This window comes from Macrobrachium rosenbergii, chromosome 8, assembly GCF_040412425.1.
Source record: "Macrobrachium rosenbergii isolate ZJJX-2024 chromosome 8, ASM4041242v1, whole genome shotgun sequence".
Lineage (NCBI taxonomy): Eukaryota > Metazoa > Arthropoda > Malacostraca > Decapoda > Palaemonidae > Macrobrachium > Macrobrachium rosenbergii.
In genome coordinates, this window is record NC_089748.1 from 69,515,350 (window position 1) to 69,538,221 (window position 22,872).

At 38.5% G+C, this 22,872-nt stretch overlaps 1 protein-coding gene and 1 long non-coding RNA gene across 8 annotated transcripts in view; one reads left to right on the top strand and one right to left on the bottom strand.

Moving 5' to 3' along the window:
• The window catches only part of LOC136840959 (soluble calcium-activated nucleotidase 1), a 103,972-nt gene that overhangs the window by 65,757 nt on the left and 15,343 nt on the right, over window positions 1–22,872 (top strand). For all 6 annotated transcript variants that reach the window (XM_067107948.1, XM_067107946.1, XM_067107945.1 and 3 more), the window contains one exon: window positions 19,249–19,492. In XM_067107948.1, the coding sequence (XP_066964049.1) occupies window positions 19,249–19,492 (244 nt within the window). The remainder of the gene's footprint in view (window positions 1–19,248; window positions 19,493–22,872) is intronic.
• The window catches only part of LOC136840960 (uncharacterized), a 53,974-nt gene continuing 52,536 nt past the window's right edge, over window positions 21,435–22,872 (bottom strand). The window contains exon 6 of one of the 2 annotated variants that reach the window (XR_010853799.1): window positions 21,435–22,853. This is a non-coding gene — a long non-coding RNA (uncharacterized lncRNA). The remainder of the gene's footprint in view (window positions 22,854–22,872) is intronic. The other variant, XR_010853800.1, reaches the window with a different exon arrangement.

Below are 22,872 nucleotides of genomic sequence, written 5' to 3' on the forward strand. Positions count from 1 at the left end.
CTTCCTCTCTCTTACAAGTAGTGGAGCACGATAATGGGAAAAAAGTGCAAATGGTGATACAAGGAACAGATTTGAAATGAGAACTCTTAGTATCCCCATAAATCAAAATCAACCTCCTGCTACCTCAATATTTGGCTATTTCCAAGATGGCTGACACTTTTCCAAAATGGCAGCAAATTTACTGTATGTTTCAAATATTTTCATTTCATAAGCCTATAAAAGTTGCATACTGTCCATATAATGATTGAGAATTTGTATCTTGGCATTCTTATTGTCATTAAGAGTTAAAGTGAACCCATCTTTCCAGTATGGCCACCATATGAACACCATATTTCCAAAATGGCCACCAAAGATAAAAAAGTATGTATCTCCTGAGAGAAACCAATATGTTTAGTGTATCAATTAGTTTTAGCAAGTGCAGCTGCAGAGAGCTGTGCAGCTAAGTCCAGATTTGTAGCACTTGCACCTGCCATGGCATTCCTTTTTGCCACCACACTTATTCAATTCTTGGCAAGATTTTGCTACTATTGGCAAATCTGTCCAATATGGAAACCAGGTGCCATCAATCTGTTGCCTTCCCCAGTGTCTTGGACTGGGCAAAACTGGATGTCATACTAAAGACTGGCACCAAATGTGCCCTGCTTGAAAGGCAGCTCTCTTGCAGTGCTCTCTAAGAGCAGTCCTTGTAGGGGGAATGCAATCATAAGCGCTTTGATTTCTTGCAAAGAGATCAAGTTTAGCATCATTTACATTTTTATACGAACTGCTTCTGTCGTACTTTAGCACCACGAACTCTTCAATAATTTGCAGGTCTTCATCTTCTACAGCTGCTGGTGTTGAACTTAGTTTGGTGAAGGTGGTTGGCATGCTGAAACACAGTCCATGTTTGCCACGCAGACTTCTTCCCCTTTCCATAAAAGGCAGACACTGTGTCACACCCACAAAATGCATGGAAAAAGGGAAGGGCTGAGGCTTTTGGTCCCATGGCTGCTGCAATTTCGTGGATAGGTATCCACCTCGTGTCTTTTCCTCAACCAAATTTAATCCATAGTTTGTCCAAACCAGTTTTTTCTATGCTAGATACTGCAATGATGACAACATCAGTGTCTGTACTACATATGATTGGACTTGAGATATCTTCATGCTTTGCAGCATATGCAGCATGTAAAAGGACTCTAGTATCTGCCTCTTCGTGAGTGCAACCTTGTAGGTCAGCAGTGTCTTGTTCAGCTTTGCTACAAAGTGCAGCATCCGCTTTAGTGACAATTATGCATGGTGTATCATTTGCTTGAGATGAAATGATTGTGTTTGCCAAATATGCAAATAGTTCAATTTTGTTGTGGGCATTCCTGAGGAAGCTGGCCCAATTGCCAGGAGTTTTCGCTGTGCTAATTACTGCTAATTACTCTCTGGCGAACTCCTGTGCCTCTTTTTTGTCTTGTTTGTGCTTTCGTACTGTCTGTGTTATACACATCAAATATAATGTGCATTTGCTTGTACTTCTGTATGTGCTTCTGAATCTTCTGTATGCGCCTCTGAATCTTGGATAGGACTTCTTTAGCATAAGACTCAAATGTAGACCCCGTGGTTGGTCTCAGACGATTTATAAGAACTGTACCACCCATTATGATAACATCAGCGGTAGGCTCTTTGTCAGGGATGTCTGATGCATGATGTTCTAGTAGAGGCAGCAGCTGTGACTTGGTGCCCTGATGCATCTGTCCATTCTGTGCCAGTGATGGTGGGCAATTTTGATTTTCAAGTTGAAAGAATAAATTTAAATCACACTGTCTGTTCTGGCATGATATGAAGAGGCGTGTGAATAGATTATAGTCATCCTTTATGGTTTGCAGTGACTGTCTGCCCTTGGATTCTGTAGTAGACATCTTGCGACTGAAGAATAGAATTTTGTTCTTGTGTACTGGTTCATCGAATTTGCTGGGTGTCTTGAGCCTCTCAATAAAGTTTGTGAATTGTGTCTGTCCAAGGCCCTTCGTAGATCTCAAGGATTCACTAACTTTGCTGTCCTTAACTTCATGACTATCTAGCACAATCAGATCCATTGAATCTTCCTCAAAAGGGTTGCCCATTTCTTTGATTACTTTTGCCAGTTTTTCAACCATTTCAAGAAATCTTTTCTCTGCAGTTTCAGTTTCATCATGATGCTTACCCTCAGATTTTGCATCAGCGTCACTTCTAGTCTCAAACTCAACGATCAGGCAGCTTACTTCAGGACCAGCCACTGTCCACCTTCTGAGAGCATCTTCATCTTCAAATAGGCCAACGGCTCCCCCATCTCCTTTCACATGAGCATTATTCTGCTCGTGTGCTTGGTCTGTAGCCATTGAGGAAAAAGGCCAAGTGGTTTTGTGGACAGTGAAATTTCCCTTTGTGAATTCATCAAATGTGTCATTTTGGAGAGCCTTCATGTCCCTCAAATGAATTGAAAGCCACCTGGCATAATGTACATGGTCCAGGGCAAAGAGGAAAGGAATGAGTTCCTGCAGCTTATCTTTTTACAGTTGGAAATTAGACTCTTGGTATGACCTGATGAAAACAAACACTAGAAGTTCTAGCTGAAGCACAAGATTCCAAAAGTAGAATTGGGGACACTGATTCTCGTTTTCTGATTCAGCTTTCACAGCTTAGCTCAATTTCTTCATGGATATATGCCATATAGGCAGCTTTGTGCAGCTGATATAAACTGCAAGCTTTCACCTGGTGAGCTAGACATTGCTTCTGCAAGAGCACCAGTCCAACCACTGTCTTTCAAGAGATCACCCAGAATTTTGAATGCTGCCATTTCTATATGCAGCCCTCCAAACATAACCATATCACCATACTGCAATGGCCAATCCCATTGGATTTGCTTAGCAATTGCAAATAGTGGCTGATCAACTGCTAGAACTGGGGTTTGGCCAGGATTGAGAAACTGTGTGGTTGCTCTTGCAATATCCATGGCATGTTTTATCATTGCAACTGAATGAGCTGCCTCATGAAAAAGAGGCAACATTGATGACAAGCTCATTGCAAATGGGGCCTGTCGCTTCTGAGAAGCGTGGTGTGCTGCCCAAGATATGAACACAGCATTTTCACTCCTGTCCAACAGACTTTCTCAAGCCATTCATACTCAAGAGAAAGATGCTTTGAAACCACAACCTGTTGGTGTCCTGCACTTCCACTGGATGAAGGGAGGGAATTATCATGTTTAAAGTGAGCAGGAGGTACATTTGTGTAATATTCAGGAAGAGAAGGTACTTTTTTTTTACTTTGTTCCACTTTGGATTATTTGGGCCAAGTTTCTGTCCTCACCCTTTTCATCAGTGCTTGGATGCTGAAACAAAGATATGCCTGTCCCATGGAAGGATGTTTGTGCAGTTGTTGCACTTGGATTATGATCCAGATTGTCAACAGCACAAGTTGTAAAGAGCCCTTTTCTTAGTGTAGTGGGACAAACTACTTCTTCCTCCACAGCCCTTGTTACAACTGCTTCTCCTAAGCCTTTAGTCAATTCCAGAACCCTATCATAGCTGTTGCTGATTCCATGGTAATGGAATGTATCAATTAATTAACGCTTCCTGGTTTTTGCAAAGACCAGGAGACCAATATATATTGGAAACGGAGGTTCTCTTGACTTGGAATGTCTGGAGAATGTTGAAGATGCTGGATTCTTTCGACAGTTGAAGTGCAAAAGTTGTGCTAAAACTAGATCAGGAGATGATGTTCCATATTTAAGTTGGGATTTTATATCACCGTTTTGTAACACAAATTCCATAAAATTTTGTGGCAAAGATGCTCTTCTAGTGTCTGCTGTTAAGGTTCCATCAAATTCTATCTCATGTTCAAGCATCTGTTTCCTCAATATCTTAACTGCTTTGGCCACGATTAGTGCATCATTGTAGTCACATGCCATGTCTAGGGCGTCTCCCATTTTCCTTTTGTAGGCAAACCAAATTTCTGTTCCCTTTTCAAAGTCCTCCAGTTCTGGGATGCGGGCAAGTATCTGTTCTTTCAACCATCTTCAGTGCACAAAGGAAGCATCAACATTTAGCTGTTCCAGTCTTTGTTTGAACAAATCATAAAGTTTGACCATTGTCAAATAGCAGCACCCATCTGTAGTCAACTGCTTGTCTCTTATGTACATCTCAAGCTCAGCAAAAGCATGGGCACATGCCTCTTGTCTGTACTGCACATAATCATCTCCAATTTTCTGGGAATTTAGCCAGGCCCTTTCCCTGTTGTACACACCTGTCAGACAAGATGGGTGATACATATGGTCCTGAGGAACAATATCTCCAGCACTAAGCTTGGCCAGAAGTTTCTCATCTAGTAGGTTGGTGGCACATCGTTGCAGCTTTTCATGTAAAGGCAATGTCATGGCCAATTGTAAATCTTTGATTGGTGCTGGTTGGTCACAAATAAAGCATATTCCTTCTTTCTCAGTCTTAGATTCTTCTGCATCTTCTTCATCTGCCTTTTGGCTACTACATGTGAATTTTGCTGATGGGGCATCATCATCATCTTTTGTCTTACATAATGACTTCCTTTTCCTTTCTAGTTTTGTTGTTTTGAACTTCAGCATACATGATTCATGATATGTTGCTTAGTTATTTTCAGAGGTCTGCAGAATTCCATCACCTTCATCAAGCCTTTTGGGATGATATGGTATATGCATTGCATTTAACTTACAGAATTCAGGAGTGTTTGTAGCAAGGGTAACATAGCCAGCACCAGATGCATCAACTAGTTTTTCACATGTGTCCTCTTGGCACAAGCAACACAGCTTCCAGTTGTACTATCTCCCTTCAGGAAAGATGTTGACTTCCAAAATTGTCTTGCCATTGCTTTTGTTCTATAGGCCGAGGGTTTATCCTTTTACCGCCTATTTAACATGTATGCACTTTTAGATATGGGATACAACTAAGTTCAGATATGTCATAATCCTACCTCTAGCCCGATCATTCATCCAATGCTGTTTAATTCCTGTGTGATCTGTACACCATTAAGAAGACTAAAGCCCCATCTTCCTTGGCTCGGCTCTCCCACGCTGGCACACCCTGTCAATTCAGGTGCAGCTGTTTAACTTTGAAGTGGGGCTAGCTGAACAGCATTTGGGAAACTAATAACAAATCTCTGCCATTAGCTAGCACTGAACCCCATGCTGAGTTTCACAGCTATAGTGTCAATCAGTGTGCCCTTGTAGTACACTGACACTACACTATTACACTTTTACATTAAGCTTATTACCCATTTTTTTTTCTAAATGAGGATGAAAATGAATTAACTGGGGATTAATTGATTTCTAATCTACAAAAAATGAACTGATCAGGCTGAAGTTACCCCAAGTCCATGTATTAGCCAACCTTTAGCCTCATATATGAGCTTCGGTACCAATTTTTGGCATTTTGGCGGACATTTTTGCTATAGTGACAGCCATATTGGATATTTCTATGCAGAGAAATGATGTATCTACATATATAAAGGCTTGTTTTTAATATTTTAATATAAACTGGGAGTGACTTAAGGATTTGAATGTGATTAATCAATTAAATACCAATATTCAAATATCCACAGGACGCCATTTTGAAAACCTGTCAGCCATCTTGGAAAATGGCAAAATTTTGTGTGGCCGGAGGTTGATAATGAGTCCAAGGGACAAGAAGAATAGTTGAGCCAAGTTTCATGCTTATATCACCATTTGCACTTTTCCCCTATTTTTTTGTAGTTACCCGCTCCACTAAAGGCGGGGAAAGGAAATGGCAACAAACAGGGTTGGTGGGTAACGTAAGTTTTGTTGTCTCTGACAGTTACAGGTTCTTTATATTCCTACAAGACACAGTGTAACAGGAGTTCACATTGGTCTCTTAACCCAGATGTCTGGCTGCAGAGTAACCTTTTACTTAAGAGATCAGAGGCATATGACTCCTTCCTATGTCCTGCTTTGGCCAGGAAGTGAGCCGAGGTGCCAAGAGTAAGTCTCCCGTACGTTAAGACCAATAGTGCAGCAGATTGCTGTAAAAATCGTTCAGATAGTGAAACAAGCATGAAATTTGGCACAAACATTCCTAAGACTACGCTCTCTTAGAAAAGGGCGCTGGCCACCTGAAAATCCAAGATGGCGGCTATTTTTCAAAATGGCCGCCATCTATGTTGAGATTCACTGGTTTGGGAGCATCTATTGGATGGAATATGCCAGTTTTTTTTTTTAAACCTCGACTTTTAGGTTATAAAAATGTTCCATACACATTTTATTGAAAACCCTTACTAAATGAATTGTAACCAAGATGAGGCGTACAAAATGGTTGCCATAAAAGTTTTTTTCTATCCACAGCGCTAGCAGACATAGAGACCAACTGTTTTTATTTAATGGTATATTCATGTGATCAGACAGTTTAACTAATATGCTATTTTCAACTGAAATAGTAATGGTATGGTCACATACAACATTGTGTCTAAGACTGTAACCATAAAAAGAAAAGAAGAGAAATACGGACTAAACGCAACCAATCTATGTATAGGTCTCTCAACCTACACCTTTGAAAAATTAGAGGATAAGAAGGTAGGCATAGCATGACACGTTGGATGCTCAAGCTAGATTATCTACTGAAGAGAGGGCAATATTTATCTAGACTTCACATTTGCAAGTGCACAGAGCTGTGCAGGGAAGACCCAGCTTGTAGCACTTGCACCTTTCCCGACAGCCTGCTTTGCATCCACATTTGGTAAGCTGTTGGCAACTCTTGGCTAAGGGCGAGTTGGTTGTCCAGAGGACTTGCCATGCTTCACCAGACTTTTGCCATCCCCACTCAGCAGGGTTCTCTGGCTGTGGCTGACACTGGGTGGCCTGCCCCCACACACAACCAGCCTGGTGCGCAGCACGCTTGGTGTGTTGGAGGAGAGCTCCCCTGGTTGGTGGAATGGCCTCATATGCCCTTTGTTTTCTGGCAAACATATCAAGTCTAGCCTCATCCACAGTGCCAGCAGTGCTGGATCTTTCATACATAAGTATGACAAACCTCTCCAGGACCTTCAGGTCACTCTCTTCCACTCTGAGAGGGTAGTGACTCAGTTTGGAGAACACAGTGGAGGCCTCTGGAAAGATGTTCCATGTCTGCCAGGCGGTCTTCTTGCCCTTGCTCCGGAAGGCTGACACTGTATCACAGCCTGTGAACGCATGGAAGAAGAGCATGCCATTCACCTTCTCCTGGCCCAGAGAGTTGCACAGGTCATGCACAGCAATCCAGCGCCCAGGCTCTGGCCTTGGCCAAATGCCACCATAGCTTCTCTAGCCCTAGATTGTGGAGAGTGGAGAAAGCACTGACTGCAACGACAAGAACATCTGTGTCATTTGTTTTAACCGTGATGGTCTTGGCTCCATGTTCTGTGGCATATTTGGCATGGAGAAAGATGCGGTGTCAGCTTCCTCATGAGAGCACTTTTCCAGTCCCTGAAGACTAGCCTCATGAGTGCTGAGGACAGCAGACCCTTTCGTGGCAATGACAACATTTGTGGCAGACATCTGGGCAACTTTGTCTGCCAGGAACTGGAACAACTCTGTCTTGTTGGCATCGTGTCTTAGGAAATTGCGCCAGTTGGATGGAATTGTGTTCTTGTCTGTCACCTTGCGCCTTCCTCCTTGACCACGTTGGAGCCTGGTCTCAGCTTTGAGGCTGGATGTATTGTATACATCAAATACAAGATGTGATGATGTGTACTTGCTGCTATAGGATTGTATCACAGGCAAGAAGTCATAAAGTGCATAGCCTCAAAAGGTCTTTCCTTTCTTTGGTGGCAAGGCATGGACCAAAGCTGATCCATCTACAATGAGGACATCAGTCTTTGGTTCTTTGTCTTCTAGTGTAACATGACTCTCCAGGACCGAGGTCAGCTGAGACTTCTGACATGTGTACAGCCTACCACCCTCACTAAGGGAAGCTGGGAATGTTTGATTCTCGTGCTGGAAGAATTCCTGCAGATCACATTCACGGCTCTGACAGGATATAAATAGCTTTGAGAAAAGCTGGCAATCCTCCTTCAGAAGTTTCTGCTTTGACTGTTCTACAGGAGCAGCTTCTTGCCTGAAGAAGTCAGTTCTGTTCTTCTTTATCGGCTCATAGAAGGAGACTGCATTGTTTGCCAAAGAGTCTGAAAACTTCTGAAATTTAGTGCGGCCTCTGTCAAGGTGTGTCTGTAGAAGTTCTGCTGAGCTGGGGTGGGCAATGTCTTTGTTGTCAATGGAATACAGATCCTGGCTCTCTTCCTGAAAAGGACTTCCCAAGTGTTGCAAAGCCAATGACAGCTTGCTGACTCTCTCCAAGAATGTCTTCTGCGCATGAGGTGTTTGTTCATGGTGTGTTGTCTGCTCATTAGACTCCTTACTTTGAACCTCTGTTTCGGTATGCAGACACCAAGCGGGATGATCTCTGGGCCAGCCACCATCCATCTTCTGAGTGCTGACGGATCTTCCAGTCAGCCCAATGGCTCACGCCATCAGCCTTTATAAAGGCATTGGTCTGCTCATGAGCTTGGTCAAGAGCCATTGCTGAGAACTGGCGACTGGTCTTGTGCACAACAAAGTTGCCAGCCTTGAACTCCTTTTGTGCAACTCTGGGTGTGAACTCTCTAGGTAAGCATGTCCCTGAGGTGAATAGGCAGCCAACGAGCATAGTTTGTATTATTGTTGGAAAAGAAGTAGGGTATCAGCTCATGCAATGCCTGGCAGTAGAGGACAAAATTGGCCTCACGGAAGGACCTGATCAGTAGGAATATCACAAGTTCCATAGACAACACCATGTGCCAGAAGTGGAACTGTGGACTCTGCTGTCTTGAAGGTCACACCACTCCTCAAACTCTAATGCCTGCTCATTGTTGTTTGCTTTCTCAGCACAGTAGTCAGTGTATGCTGTCCTCAGGAGTTTGTACAAACTAGAGGTTGTAACCTGGTGCATCTGCCGTGTCCTGGTTACACTTGCAGCTGACAGGAAGGATTCTGCAGTTCCAGATGAAGCAACTCCTGCCTCCACCAGAGCTCCTGTCCAACCACTGCCATGAAGAAGAGTACCAAGAGATGTCATTGCTGCCATCTCAATGTGCAGACCACCAAACATTACCAGATACTTGTCTTCGCCATACTGATCAGGCCACTGCCACTGCACCTGCTTTGCTACGGCATAGATTGGCTGATCAGCTGTGATTATGGGTATCTGGCCAGGGTTCAGAAAATCAGTGACATCCTGCACTTTCTGCATCACGTGTTTGATCGTAGCAACGGAATGAGCCTGATCACGCGGAGAGGAAGCAATGAAGTTATGGTTACTTCAAAATTCTGGGCTTCTCTTCATTGAAGCGTGATGAGCTGACCACGTCAGATTCACTGCATCATCTATTTCCTGGGTGACTATGACCTTGTCTAGCCACTGATACTCCAGTGCAAGCTGTGGCCCCAAGATATCTGTGGGTGGCTTTGGTATTGCAGTGTTTTGTGGCACAGGGTTCTTTGTTTGAAAAGGAAGCTGGTGAGATGTTTGTGAATGTGTCCGGCAATTCAGGCACCCGACCTCACTTTCTCAGGTGCAAACTTTAGTTGCTGTCTTTCCTGTCCAGTGTTCTCCTTGGTGGGGTGCTGAAATATGGAGATGCTAGTTCCATGGAAGGAGGTAGTGGCAGTAGTTGCAGATGGTTGTGGTGATGTTGTCCATCACTGCAGTGGTGAACAACCCTTTCGCAGTACTGGGGACAGACCACACCCTCCTCCACATATTTGCTAACTGTGGCATCTCCTAACTGTGCAGAGACCTCCAGTACTCTGTCATAAGAGATACTGAGGCCATACTGATGTAGCATTTCAACCAGGTTTCTCTTCCTGGTTTTGGCATAGACTGAGAGTCCCATGTAGACTGGGAATGGTGTTTCTCTGTCTTTGGAGTGTCTATGAGTTGTTGCTCCTCTTTGTATCGGGAGTAGCAGTTGAACTGCATGAGCTGTGCAATGGCCTGGTCTGACTTTGATGCTCCAAATCGTAACTGTGACTTGATGTCAGCCCCATGCTCAACCATCCCTACAAACTGGAGCAGGAGAGAGGCACAGAATTTCGTACACAAGCCTCAGAAAATGTGCCATCAAACCGTGACTGATGATCAAGTATAGACTTTCTGAGAATATTTGCTGCTTTAGCAATGATAACTGCCTCTGAAAGATCAGATGATTGAGCAAGTGCTTTTCCCACATCCTTTTGAAATGCAAGTAATACATCTCTGCCAGATTTATGAGCCTCAAGTTCTGGAATTTCTGCCAGAAGTTTGTCTTTGAGTCTCGTGGAATTTACACTTGGTGACTCTACACCTAATTGTTCCAGACGTTGTTGGTAGAGGTGGCAAATATCTGCCCATGCTGAGTTACACAGCAGTGATGTCACCAGTGTGCCCTGGTTGTGTGCAGACATACACTCTTTTACATTTATTAATTTTCCTTCAAAATTGATGAGTTATTCGAAAAGAGATGGCCTCATTAGGATCTAAAACCACAGAAACCAAGATCCATGCTTAAAACGATAATTGTTGAACGGGCATTATTTCTCATTATAATTATTGTTTCTACCTTTCTTAACAGCCATATAGCCCCCATATTTAAAGGTAAACTGTACTGGAAGCTACAGAAACATAATATTCACAAGAAATAGTATGGAAGAGCTTTACCATATTGCTAGAAGCAAATACATGCCATTCTAGTGAAAATTAGCCAAAATCTGTCGATACTGGCCGCCATCTTGGAATTTGGCCGCCATATTAAATTTTTTGCGCGGCCAGCGCCTCTTTCTGATAGAGGGAACTTTTAAAGAGCACTTGTGCAAAATTTCATGCTTGTTTCACTATCTGAACGATTCTTATGAAATATGCAATTATCTGCTGCACTACAAAGGTTTGTTCTGTATATGAACAAATGACAAAAATTAAATCAATTTGTATTTTTCATTACTAACAAATCTGCACTCTTAACATATATGGCCCACCTCAAGCCACCCCTCATTTAGTTGCGTGGGCTAAAGGAAACTGATGCGTTGTAACTGGGATGGATTAAGGCAAGTCACGTGTGCCTTCCTCCTTTCTGCTATCTTGGCTAGCTCCCGTTGCCACCAAAATCCTTGTACTCTTTTTAACCGGACTACAGCAGATGTTAGAGAATTTTCCCTTATGTTAAGACCGCAGGTTTGTTAGTTATGAAAAGTAGAAATTGGTTTAAAATTTGTCAGTTTGCCATATATTACACAGCATCATGCATAAAGCATGCGGGATAAATTATTAATAAAAACATGATAAAAGTAGACAACTGGGACTCATCTGTAGGCTTTGAATTGTCCGTAGAAAAACTCAAGCAGTCATGTTTTATAAAAAAAAACAAAAATTGGAAAAAGCTGAAGAAATAAATTTAAAATTCAGAAACCATGATACATATATTGGCCAGGCAGCAAAATTTTTAGAATTAATATTTGATCGCACACTTGAACTGGAAACCCATATAGCATACGTAAAATCAAAATGTCAAAAAGCATTAAATCCAATTAAAAATTTTACCTCGTACTATTTGGGGAGCTGATAGACATACTGTACTCTTACTACAGTATACTGTATAGAGCAGCAGTGTTGTCAATCATTGATTATGTAAGTGAAATATATGGTTCAGCATAGGATGCAACACTGAAAACATTAGATCCAATTCACTGTGAAGGCTTAAGCCTATGCACAGGAACATTTAGATCCTCACCAGTCTCCTCTGTGCACTTTGAATGTGGCAAACTAACACTTTCCTCATAGGGAATTAATAAAAATGAAAAGTTCATTAAGAATCAAGACATGTGGTTAACCTACAAAAACTCTGTTAGATCCAAGAGATATATTTATAAACAATCATTCACCACCTTTCCCAGTTAGAGCTGATAGATTGTTTGAGTCACTGAATATGTATAAATATACATACAAGTACCCCACCAGTAAAATTACCACCATTGGACCATGAATAAAAAACTTGCACGGACTTAAAATATATATAAAAATTTACCCCAACACAACATACAGGACATCATATAAGATGAAAAGGTCCACATTATGCAATATACACAGATGAGCCTAAATCAGAATATGGAGTAGGATATGCAGCAATATCTCAAAACAAAACATATCGGTTCTCTCTGCCTGAATGTGCCTCAGTCTTCACAGCAGAGTTGTGTGCAATTACATCAGCCATCGAAATTATAAAGGAAGTAACATTCGATAAATTTGTGATTTTTAGTGACTCAATAAGTGCTATAGAAGCCATTCAGAGTTACAACCTGAAAGATAACCTTGTTCGTCAGATTAAGTCTTCACTCCACAAATTATATAATAATGGAAAGAATATAGAAATATGTTATTTCCCGGCCCATGTAGGAATTAAAGGAAACAAAGAGGCTGATATAGCAGCTAAAGAAGGAGTCCATATGATAAGAACAAATGAAGACATCTCTATTAGTGACTATATAACATATAAAAACAAAAATTAAAATTGGCAGAATTTATGGAATGAAAAAAATGGAGCTCATCATATCAAAAAGAGAGGTGTACACAAGTAATTCTGACACATCTTTGAATAGTTCATATTTGTCTGACACATGGACACCTAATGAATAATCCACATGGCCCTGCTTCAGAATGGTCTTAGAGGAAAGTAATGATAACAAACATTTGTTTTTGTCATTGCCCAAAATATAATCAGCAACGGCTGTCAAGTTTTAGAACTAACATTTTTAATTAGAACAGTTTTAATATTTTTCAAGAATTGTAGTCCAGTTGACCAAATATAAACTAAATCATAAAAATATGGATGTTTTTTATGAACTTTCTAAAAGATAAAAATGTTTAAATTTTATTGAATTTATCCTGATTTTTGTCATTAAGGTTTTTTATGTTGTGTATTTAAACATATAAATGTATTTATTGAATGTATTCATACCAGTGTAAAAGAAGCTTTGTGTATGTGTGTATGTATATATTTTAAATTTCAATTTCATTCATCAAATCACTGAATGACCTCATTAGTTCCAGTGCTAATATTCCATTCCTTTCCAATGCCAGCCCAATGAGAGCTGATAATCAGCTCAGTGGTCTGGTTAAACTATTATGGGAATAATGGTAATGTGTATTAGACTTTCAGGAGGCACAGTTTGTGATAGTCTATTTCCAAATTGACTTGAAAGGTCAGTAATTAAATACCACTCTGATCTTATGACCTGACATTAAAATTCAGTTCCAGATTTTTTAGCATCTAGATAAGTCTACAGAATGGCTTGCTTAAGCTGGTAAGAAACAAAGTTATTGGATATTAATAACTTTCTGATACTAATAACCAAATTGGGAGCAGGTTGAAGATGTGAAGGTGCAGACTACATTTTGGCCACAAGTCTTTGAACATAGGGAAAACTAATATAGTGTCAGTTCTAGGAGGAAAAACTAATATAGTGTTAGTTCTTGGTGTGAGTAACTTGACTGAAACAAGTTTGTTACACAATTGGTTTTCAGATGCTGATGCTACCAGAAATACTGTCTTGGTAGATAAATCCTTATAATGAAGCCTCCTCTAGGAGCTTATAAATCAATTCAATTTCCCTTTAAAGATAACCATGGGGGAAGGTTTCGTCCCATTTGCCATACACGTTAAAACAACAGTAAAATGTGTTCTTTCACGCCCAGTAGTTTTGATTACAGTACTTTTCTCTCCAATATTGTTTACAGTTGAGTTTGATGGCATATCTAAGTTTAGGAGTTTCATCCATGTTGCCGATGCACGGTAATTTATAGTCATTAGCGCTTGAACATTGTTTGTTTTCTCAGCTTCAGCTACAACTTGCAGGTTAAATTTAGCAGTATATTTCCTTGCGATCGTTATTATGTAGCAAATAAGGGTATAATATAGAATATATATCAGTCCTATTCTACTTAGTCATTTGTAACATAACTACTGTACAGTAATTGTTCACTGTACTAATGTACAATGGTTGAAATACAAGCAAAACAGCTGTTGTTATCCGATTTGGTTGTTCATAGCCACGGCCTAGACCATGTTCATAGCAAAACAGTTTTTTTTTGTTCAGTTGTTTATGGCTGTACTCGTTTACTCAATGAGTATAACGTAAGTAACGATACTTTTACCATTCGCTTTTACTTTTTTAACTTATTTAACTAGAAGATGGGATAAAGAGATGGAGTAAAAGAAGTTAGTCCTTAGTAATCTGGTCTCTCAAAAAAGGAACTCGTATGATACATGAGATACATAAGAAAATAACTTTTTATGCGTGAAAATTTGGGGGTCGCACAATGCGCGAGATTGTGCGTTAACGAGTACATACAGGAAATTCAATGACAGAATCAATTATGTATCCTGTTTTTCCTACACACATCACCTAAAAGGGAAACCATTGTTTTGCTTACATTTCATCGCCAATCATAAGCAACCCCTAACAACAATACGATAAAGTGATCACACTTTATCATATTGTTGTTAGGGGTTGCTTATGATTGGCGATGAAATGTAAGCAAAACAATTATCGTTCGTATGACTGAATTGTTCTAAACAGTTACAAACAGCCTGAATTTTTAGTGACAAATGAATATTACGTCATCCTAAATTTTATTACTACCGTAATTACACTACGTTACCGAAAGATAAAGATAGCTGTGAGTGCAACCATAACTCGATATTTACATTTTGTCGGCTGGCCTCGTATAGATAAAAGTTGATTTCGTTGATATGGAATTATTCCTTGAATAGGCTATTTATTATGGAGATATGCCAATAATATACAGTATAGGGTAAAAATAGTTTTATTACCTTTATTATCACTATTTCATAATGTGAATCTTTTCATGTATGCTGGTGGTTATCGCACCGAGGCCAAGGCTAGCCTACCGATAAACATCACTTGGAATTCAAGATTTGGTTTTTAGAATGGTAGTATAAGACTACCCCCAATTTTTAGGGGTGAATTTTATGATTTAAAGGTGTCTTGTACGTGGAAATATATGGTAATATTTACTACCTATGAATTGTATCATTTACTCAGGGCAGAAAAAACTAGTGGTGGAATAGCTATTAGTTTAACCATGCAACTAGAAAGTGAAAATTAAATGAACATGTAAATATGAAACGCCTCAATATATTTTGTTTTGATGTACACTCGGCAAGGAAAGTGAGGATGCAGTTTTCATTAGATTTCGTTCATCAAATTTTAATTTTTTTTTTTTACAGAAAACACATAATCTTGGTAAATTTACTCTAGAATATGAAAATACAATGCAAATTATATCATATATGTTAAATCTGCAAAACAAAAACGTTCAGATACTTAAAAACACCATGCATGTCCGAAGTATTCAGAATTTCTCAGATGACATTGTTCATAGAGATCTAAAAGATAGTGTGTGGATATCTCGGTGTAGTACTGTTTATCAGAACGGCAATATTTACTTGTTTTCCATTATGAACAGGCTTATTATTGTATCATCATACAAGGTAATGATAATTTCTTTAATTTTTACACATTCATATTTGTATTTCACGGTGTTAAAGGTCAGCTGGAATTAATGGCAGTAAATGTTGTGACAGCTAGGGTAGGTTGACCAAATCTATTTAAATCCGCAAGAGCGTTCTCTATGATGTGGGCAGCACCGCAAGAGCTTTGGCGGGAAAACACTCTCTCTCCATTGCTAAAACATACTATACAAATATAGTATCGCTCAGTCTCTAAAAGAAAAAATAATGAAATGAGTAGCTCTACAAATAGGCCTAGACTTACACAACAGCAACTCTCTCTCTCTCTCTCTCTCCTCTCTCTCTCTCTCTCCATTGCTAAAACATACTATACAAATATAGTATTGCTCAATCTCTAAAAGAAAAATAATAATGAAATGAGTAGCTCTACATATAGGCCTAGGCTTACACAACAGCAACACACTCTCTCTCTCTCTCTCTCTCTCTCTCTCTCTCTCTCTCTCTCTCTCTCTCTCTCTCTCTCCATTGCTAAAACATACTATATACAAAATATAGTGTTGCTCAGTCTCTAAAAGAAAAAAATAATGAAATGAGTAGCTCTACATATAGGCCTAGGCTTAAACAACAGCAACTCTCTCTCTCTCTCCATTGCTAAAACATACTATACAAATATAGTATCGCTCAATCTCTAAAAGAAAAAAATAATGAAATGAGTAGCTCTACATATAGGCCTAGGCTTACACAAGAGCAACCCCCTCTCTCTCTCTCTCTCTCTCTCTCATCATAACATTGCATTCGTTCCTTTATTGTTCCCCACGTTTTTCGTTGGACATTGCTCAAATTTAACTCTTGATTTCATTATGGAAGATCGTGTTTCCGATTATGTAAGCATTCCGTTCATTTTGGTGTCATAAATACATTTGTGTAAGGTTACTTGGTAGGTTATGTCGAAATATGTTTATTTTGCTCAGAACTGTCGCTGCAAATTACAACTTGAACGAATACTGTAAAGCTTACTATTACATTTAAGTATCAATGATTTCAGAACCGTAGAATATGATTGAAAGTTATAGGTGGTCAAGCAAAAAACAAACACAGTAAGATTGAAGCTCCTCCCCTCTCTAAAGTTGCCAGATGTCGCATTATTGAGCAATATACTGTATGTCCAAAAATTTAAAAAAACTGTATCCTCACTTTCCTTGCCGAGTGTACATCACAATGGAACCTATTACTCCCAAATGTAAGATGGTGGAAGAAAAACTTTTAACACATGGCACATAGGGTACTCATTAAGTTGCCCCAGAACAGAAAGTTTAAGCTAAAAATTAAAAGGCATATTAAAAAAAATTGATACCCTAGAAATTATACTGACAAGGCACAGTAAAACTAGTAATTCAGAAAATTTTACTGACAAGTGAGGCCCACTTGGACTGAATGAAGTCCTGCAAAAATAAGAATGAATAATGTGATTCTTTGGTAAGAATGCAGATCAGAGCAGAGAACCCTGCTAGAAACGATCAATATCTGAACTTGAATACCACCGGGGTAGGAACTGTTGCCATTCAAATGCCACATGGGCAAGACTAGATTTCACTGAAAATACCTGATACACGCAACTCATCCTGTTCATTCTTGTTTGGTGAGGAATCAGTTCAGATTCAGATGCTACAGGCAGTCCCCAGTTAATGGCAATCCAGTTTTATGGCGCTTGTCTAGCAACGAAAATTCACAATTTTCGGCGCCGAAAATCACCGATTTCTGCTTACCGGCGCCAATACATACGTAACAGAGGCGCCGATAGCCAAAAATCCACACTTTTCGGTGCCGATAAGCCCGAAAAGCGCCAGAAATCTCCAATTTTCAGTTAGTGGCGATTTTCAGTTAACATCACACCCCCAGAACAGAACCCCGCTGATAACTGAGGACTGCCTGTATTTGTTTTAAAAAATGAGATTCAATTCCCCTACCTTTTTTTTTTTTTCTTGGTGAACCTTTGTGACTTCCCTCTTGAGCAAGGCTCACATGATGCTATACCCCATTTTTAGATCTGTTTTTGAAATGGTAAGGTACACTGCCAGAGATTGTGGCAGGATTAGTTGGAAGGCAGGTATTCAACTAGCTCTAACATCCATCCTCATTTTCTTCTTTCAGCACCTTTTTACTCATTGATCACCTGGCACTTACCATTCCCTAGATGTCATGGTACAGTCTTGTGTATTAATGAGTATAGTACAGTATTATGAAGCCACTAAGTGTCTGAGTGCATCACATATTCTACCACTTCGGTGAATATCCTTCTGGAGGCCAGACACTGGAAAGCTTTACATTATAATGATACTTCTTATGAACATATCAGATGTTTAATGTGCCTGATGCTAGAGAGCTTTAATATTTATGAACATTACAACAGTGTGACAGGAGCGAAAGCTTCAAATGTTATGAACGTTATTAGATTTCTAGTTTGAAACAAGCTAAAGAGCTTTAATTTTGATGTCCACCTAATTACTGTAGTGACTAATAAAATAAAAGGTTTGTATACATGAATGACAAAATTTTTAAATGAAAATTATATTCTTCTTCCTCTTCTCGCCTTAAACTGTTTTTAATAAGCCTCATCCAGCTACAGTATTTCTATCTTGAACTGATAATTTCATAATTGGTTTTAGCAGACGTTTTACAGGCGGATGCCATTACTGATTTTAGCGCTCCCTGTTTATTTGGGCTTATGCAATATAAGATCATTCTTCATTATGGTTTGGCCTTCGGTGCTATCATACATCCATCCATTAATCATAAGCAGTCCCCAGTTATTGGCAGGCTCAGTTTTTACGGCAGCAACGAAACTTGGCAATTTTCGGCACTGAAAATCGCTGATTTCTGCTTATCAGCGCTAATGATTGGGTATTGGCGCCAATACATACCTAACAGAGGCACCATTCGTTATCGTCACGCCATCAGAACAGAACCCCTGCCAATAACCAGGGACTGCCTGTACTTCTAAGTTAGGAAGATGGTTCATGTTAGTGATACAGCCTGTGGGCATTTTTTTTTTTTATAATTTAATGATTACCATTTCTGCTCCCTTAGATTATGAAAAATATGCAAAATTTCATTTGTAGCCAAGACCAAAATTTGATAAATGTGAATAAAAGGTACGATGCCAGTTTTACAAATATAATATAAAAAGTAATGCATAAGTAAAACAGAACTACTGTAATGCCAAAAGTATTTTAGTTGGATGAATAAATATGTAAAATCTGGATACTGCATAAATGCTAATGCATTTCTTGATTAGGGGAGCCAGCTCTCAAATGCAACTTTTGACATTGTCAGGAAATGTAACATTGTTGCTATGATGTGAAGAGAACACTATGTCAGGAAATGTAACATTGTTGCTATGATGTGAAGAGAACACTATTTTAATAACTTTGCATCTTGTCATTCTTAGTGACTGAAAATGACAAGCCCTCTAGTCCCGACATTTTTTTAGATATGTCAGACTAGTGAAGTATTTACATGAAATATCCTGTTGTAGGAATAATTTGTGATGTATACATGTGATTTGTAGGAATAATTTGTGATGTATACATGTGATTGAGCAATCAGAGCAAATTATAATTTAAACAGCACCATCTACCAGTTAGTGAGCTTTCCATGTCAACTCTTTTTTTTTACTTTTAGAGATGGTACACAAATCATAGTTGATAGAATACTTTTATTTAATTTCAGGGTCATTTGACTGTGAATGTAGATAACCAAGACGTACAAATTGAATGGGATAAGGATCTCATATCCCTAAAATCCAACATGGCTTATGGTGGGAGGGGTATGGAATTATCAGAACTTATAGTATTCAATGGCAGATTGTATGCAGTAGATGACAGAACTGGAATCATTTATGAAATTGATCTTTCAAGCAACAAAGCTATTCCCTGGGTGGTGCTTACAGATGGTAATGGTCGAGAAATGAAAGGTGAGTTAACTTTTAATTTTTTACTGTACAGAAAACTCCAACTTAATTGAATGTTTGTTCTTGAAATTGCCATGTAGGTAAATTTTACATCTCTAGATTTTCCAATTTTCCTGTGGTTCTGTGCTCCATTAACCCTTAAACGCCTGTTGGACGTAGCAAACGTCGACTACAAAAAATTTCAACCTTCGGTCAACTTTGACTCGACCGAAATGGTCGAAAAACGCAATTGTAAGCTAAAACTCTTACATTCTAGTAATATTCAATCATGTACCTTCATTTTGCAACAAATTGGAAGTCTCTAGCACAATATTTCGATTTATGGTGAATTTTTGAAAAAACTTTTTCTTACGCCCGCAGCGTAACTCGGCCGGTAAATTTCAGAAATTCTTTTCGTCATTTTGTCGTAATTTTTGCACTGTTCTATATTAGCCGTTACATAAAGTTTTATATATGAAAATGTGCGCAATTTCATGTACAATACAACAGAAAATAACTCATGCTTGTAGCTTTTATCAGTTTTGAAATATTTTCATATAAATCACGATAACTGCCAAAATTTCAACCTTCGGTCAACTTTGACTCGACCGAAATGGTAAAAAAATGCAATTGTAAGCTAAAACTCTTACATTCTAGTAATATTCAATCATTTACCTTCATTTTGCAACCAATTGGAAGTCTCTAGCACAATATTTCGATTTATGGTGAATTTTGAAAAAACTTTTTCCCTTACGCCTGCGCCAGAAATTCTTTCACACGTTGTCGTAATGTTTGCACTGTTTTATATTAGTCGTTACATAAATTTTTATATATGAAAATGTGCGCAATTTCATGTAGAATACAACAGAAAATAACTCATGGTTGTAGCTTTTTATCAGTTTTGAAATATTTTCATATAAATCACGATAACTGCCAAAATTTCAAGCTTTGGTCAACTTTAACTCAACCGAAATGGTAAAAACGCAATTATAAGCTAAAACTCTTACATTCTAGTAATATTCAATCATGTACCTTCATTTTGCAACAAACTGGAAGTCTCTAGCACAATATTTCGATTTATGGTGAATTTCTGAAAAAATTTTTTCCTTACGTCTGCTTGTAACTCGGCGAACGCCTCGAAATTCTTTTGTCATGTTGTCGTAATGTTTGCATCGTTTTACATTAGTCGTTACATAAACTTTTATATATGAAAATGTGTGCAATTTCATGTAGAATACAACAGAAATTAGCTCATGGTTGTAGCTTTTATCAGTTTTGAAATATTTTCACATAAATCACAATATCTGCCAAAATTTCAACCTTCAGTCAACTTTAACTCAACCGAAATGGTAAAAAACGCAATTGTAAGCTAAAACTCTTACATTCTAGTAATATTCAATCATTTACCTTCATTTTGCAATAAATTGGAAGTCTCTAGCACAGTATTTCGATTTATGGTGAATTTTTTAAAAACATTTTCCTTACGCTCTGCGCCGTTACTCGGCCGAACATCTCAGAAATTTTTTTGTCTCGTTGTCGTAATATTTGCACCGTTTATATTAGTCGATACATAAAGTTTTATATATGAAAATGTGCGCAATTTCATTTACAATACAACAAAAATAACTCATGGTTGTAGCTTTTATCAGTTTTGAAATATTTTCATATAAATCACGATAATAGAAAAAATTCGACTTTCGGTCAACTTTAACTCAACCGAAATGGTCGAAACTGCAATTGTAAGCTAAAACACTTACAGTCTAGTAATATTCAATCAATTAGCTTCATTTTTCAACAAACGGGAAGTCTCTAGCACAATATTTCGATTTATGGTGAATTTTGAAAAAAAAATTTTTACATCCGCTACGTTACAAATTCATGCATCATTTTGTGATAATATTTTCTCTGTGTTGCTTTGATCGTTTTAAAATTTGTTATATACCAAAATCATTGCAATTTAGTGTACAATACAACTAAAAAAACATTAAGTCATTACCTTTAACCGTTTTGCTTACAGCGCGATTTGTATACAATTATATACGAGTTTTTTTTTTGCTGTCATATATTCCAATATTTATGTATGATAATGATATTTTTTTTCATTTCTGATGGTTGCATACTAAACTTCAGGCAATGACAAAAAAAATGAGCCAAAAATGAACTCTTAATCTTAAAAACTAAGCGTGCTGTGATTTTTTGAAAAAAACTTTTTTTCCGCTTCGGCGCTAACTCACCGAATGCCGCTGGCATACGGGAGACATTTTTGTAAATAGGGCTTCGGCGTTAAAGGGTTAAAGTGCAGACAAACTAGATGAAGCAAATATTCTGTGAAGAAAAGGTACAATATTTTATACTTTATACACTATGTTGTTCATTTCAACCCCATCAGTCATTTAAAGCTCCTATTCATGGTCTAAATGCTCCCAGTCACATGCTCTCTGATGTCTTGCAGACAGAAAAGGGTAGGTAAGAGCCTTCTGCTTGCTGGACCATAGGTTTTAAAAATTTTAGTGGATTCAGGGTTGCTTAATGCAGGCATGTCTCATATTGTCCTCAGCTGAGAGCATTGCTAGCTTTTCACTCCATTTAATTAATTGGATTTGCCATCATACAAGGCTTGTCCCAACTATGAGAGTTTCCCTAGTAACAAGTTTAATCCATGCACTCCATTTAATCCATTGGATTTGCCATCGTTCAAGGCTTGTCCCAGTTTTTTTTGGAGCATAGTCTATAAAAATGAAAAATGGCCCTCATTCCCCTAGTATTAACACTTCTTCCCACCAAAAGGCTGAACTGACATTTCACAGTGAAGCCTAGTAAGTTAATGAAAATTCTGTTGTAAGAGGAATTTTTATTGATGTAAGTTGGTGAGCACTATTGTAATTGTCAGTATGTGTAACAACAACTGAAAGTAAATGGCATATGGTTGTACGCAAGTCTGGTGTCATGAATTTTTTTTTTATATTTCGTGTTTTGAGGAAGGACATTTTGTAGTTACAGTTTTAGACTGGAAAAAATTTCTTGGGTTTCACATACAAAACTTGACAAAACTAAATTCCTAGAAATGCAATGGATCCTGAAAGTTGCTTATGACACAAAATGTGAACTGACAGACTTGAATACAGTACTATATCTCAAAAAAAAGCTCTAATTATTTCCATGCTCTCAAGTAGTTATGAAATATATTTGCAGCCACGCATAATTGGCTTAAAAGGCTTAATTTTGTCCAACATGCTGCCATTAACCTTTTAACTGAACTTTTTGATACTTTCCAACTCCTTGTCTGCTTGTTGTTGTTAGGGAGATAACCTCTTGAATTTTATTGCCAGTTATCACTACATCAGTCCTGGTTTACAAAAATTCCACAGTTCTCAGACCACTGCAGCTGCAAATAGAAATTTTAA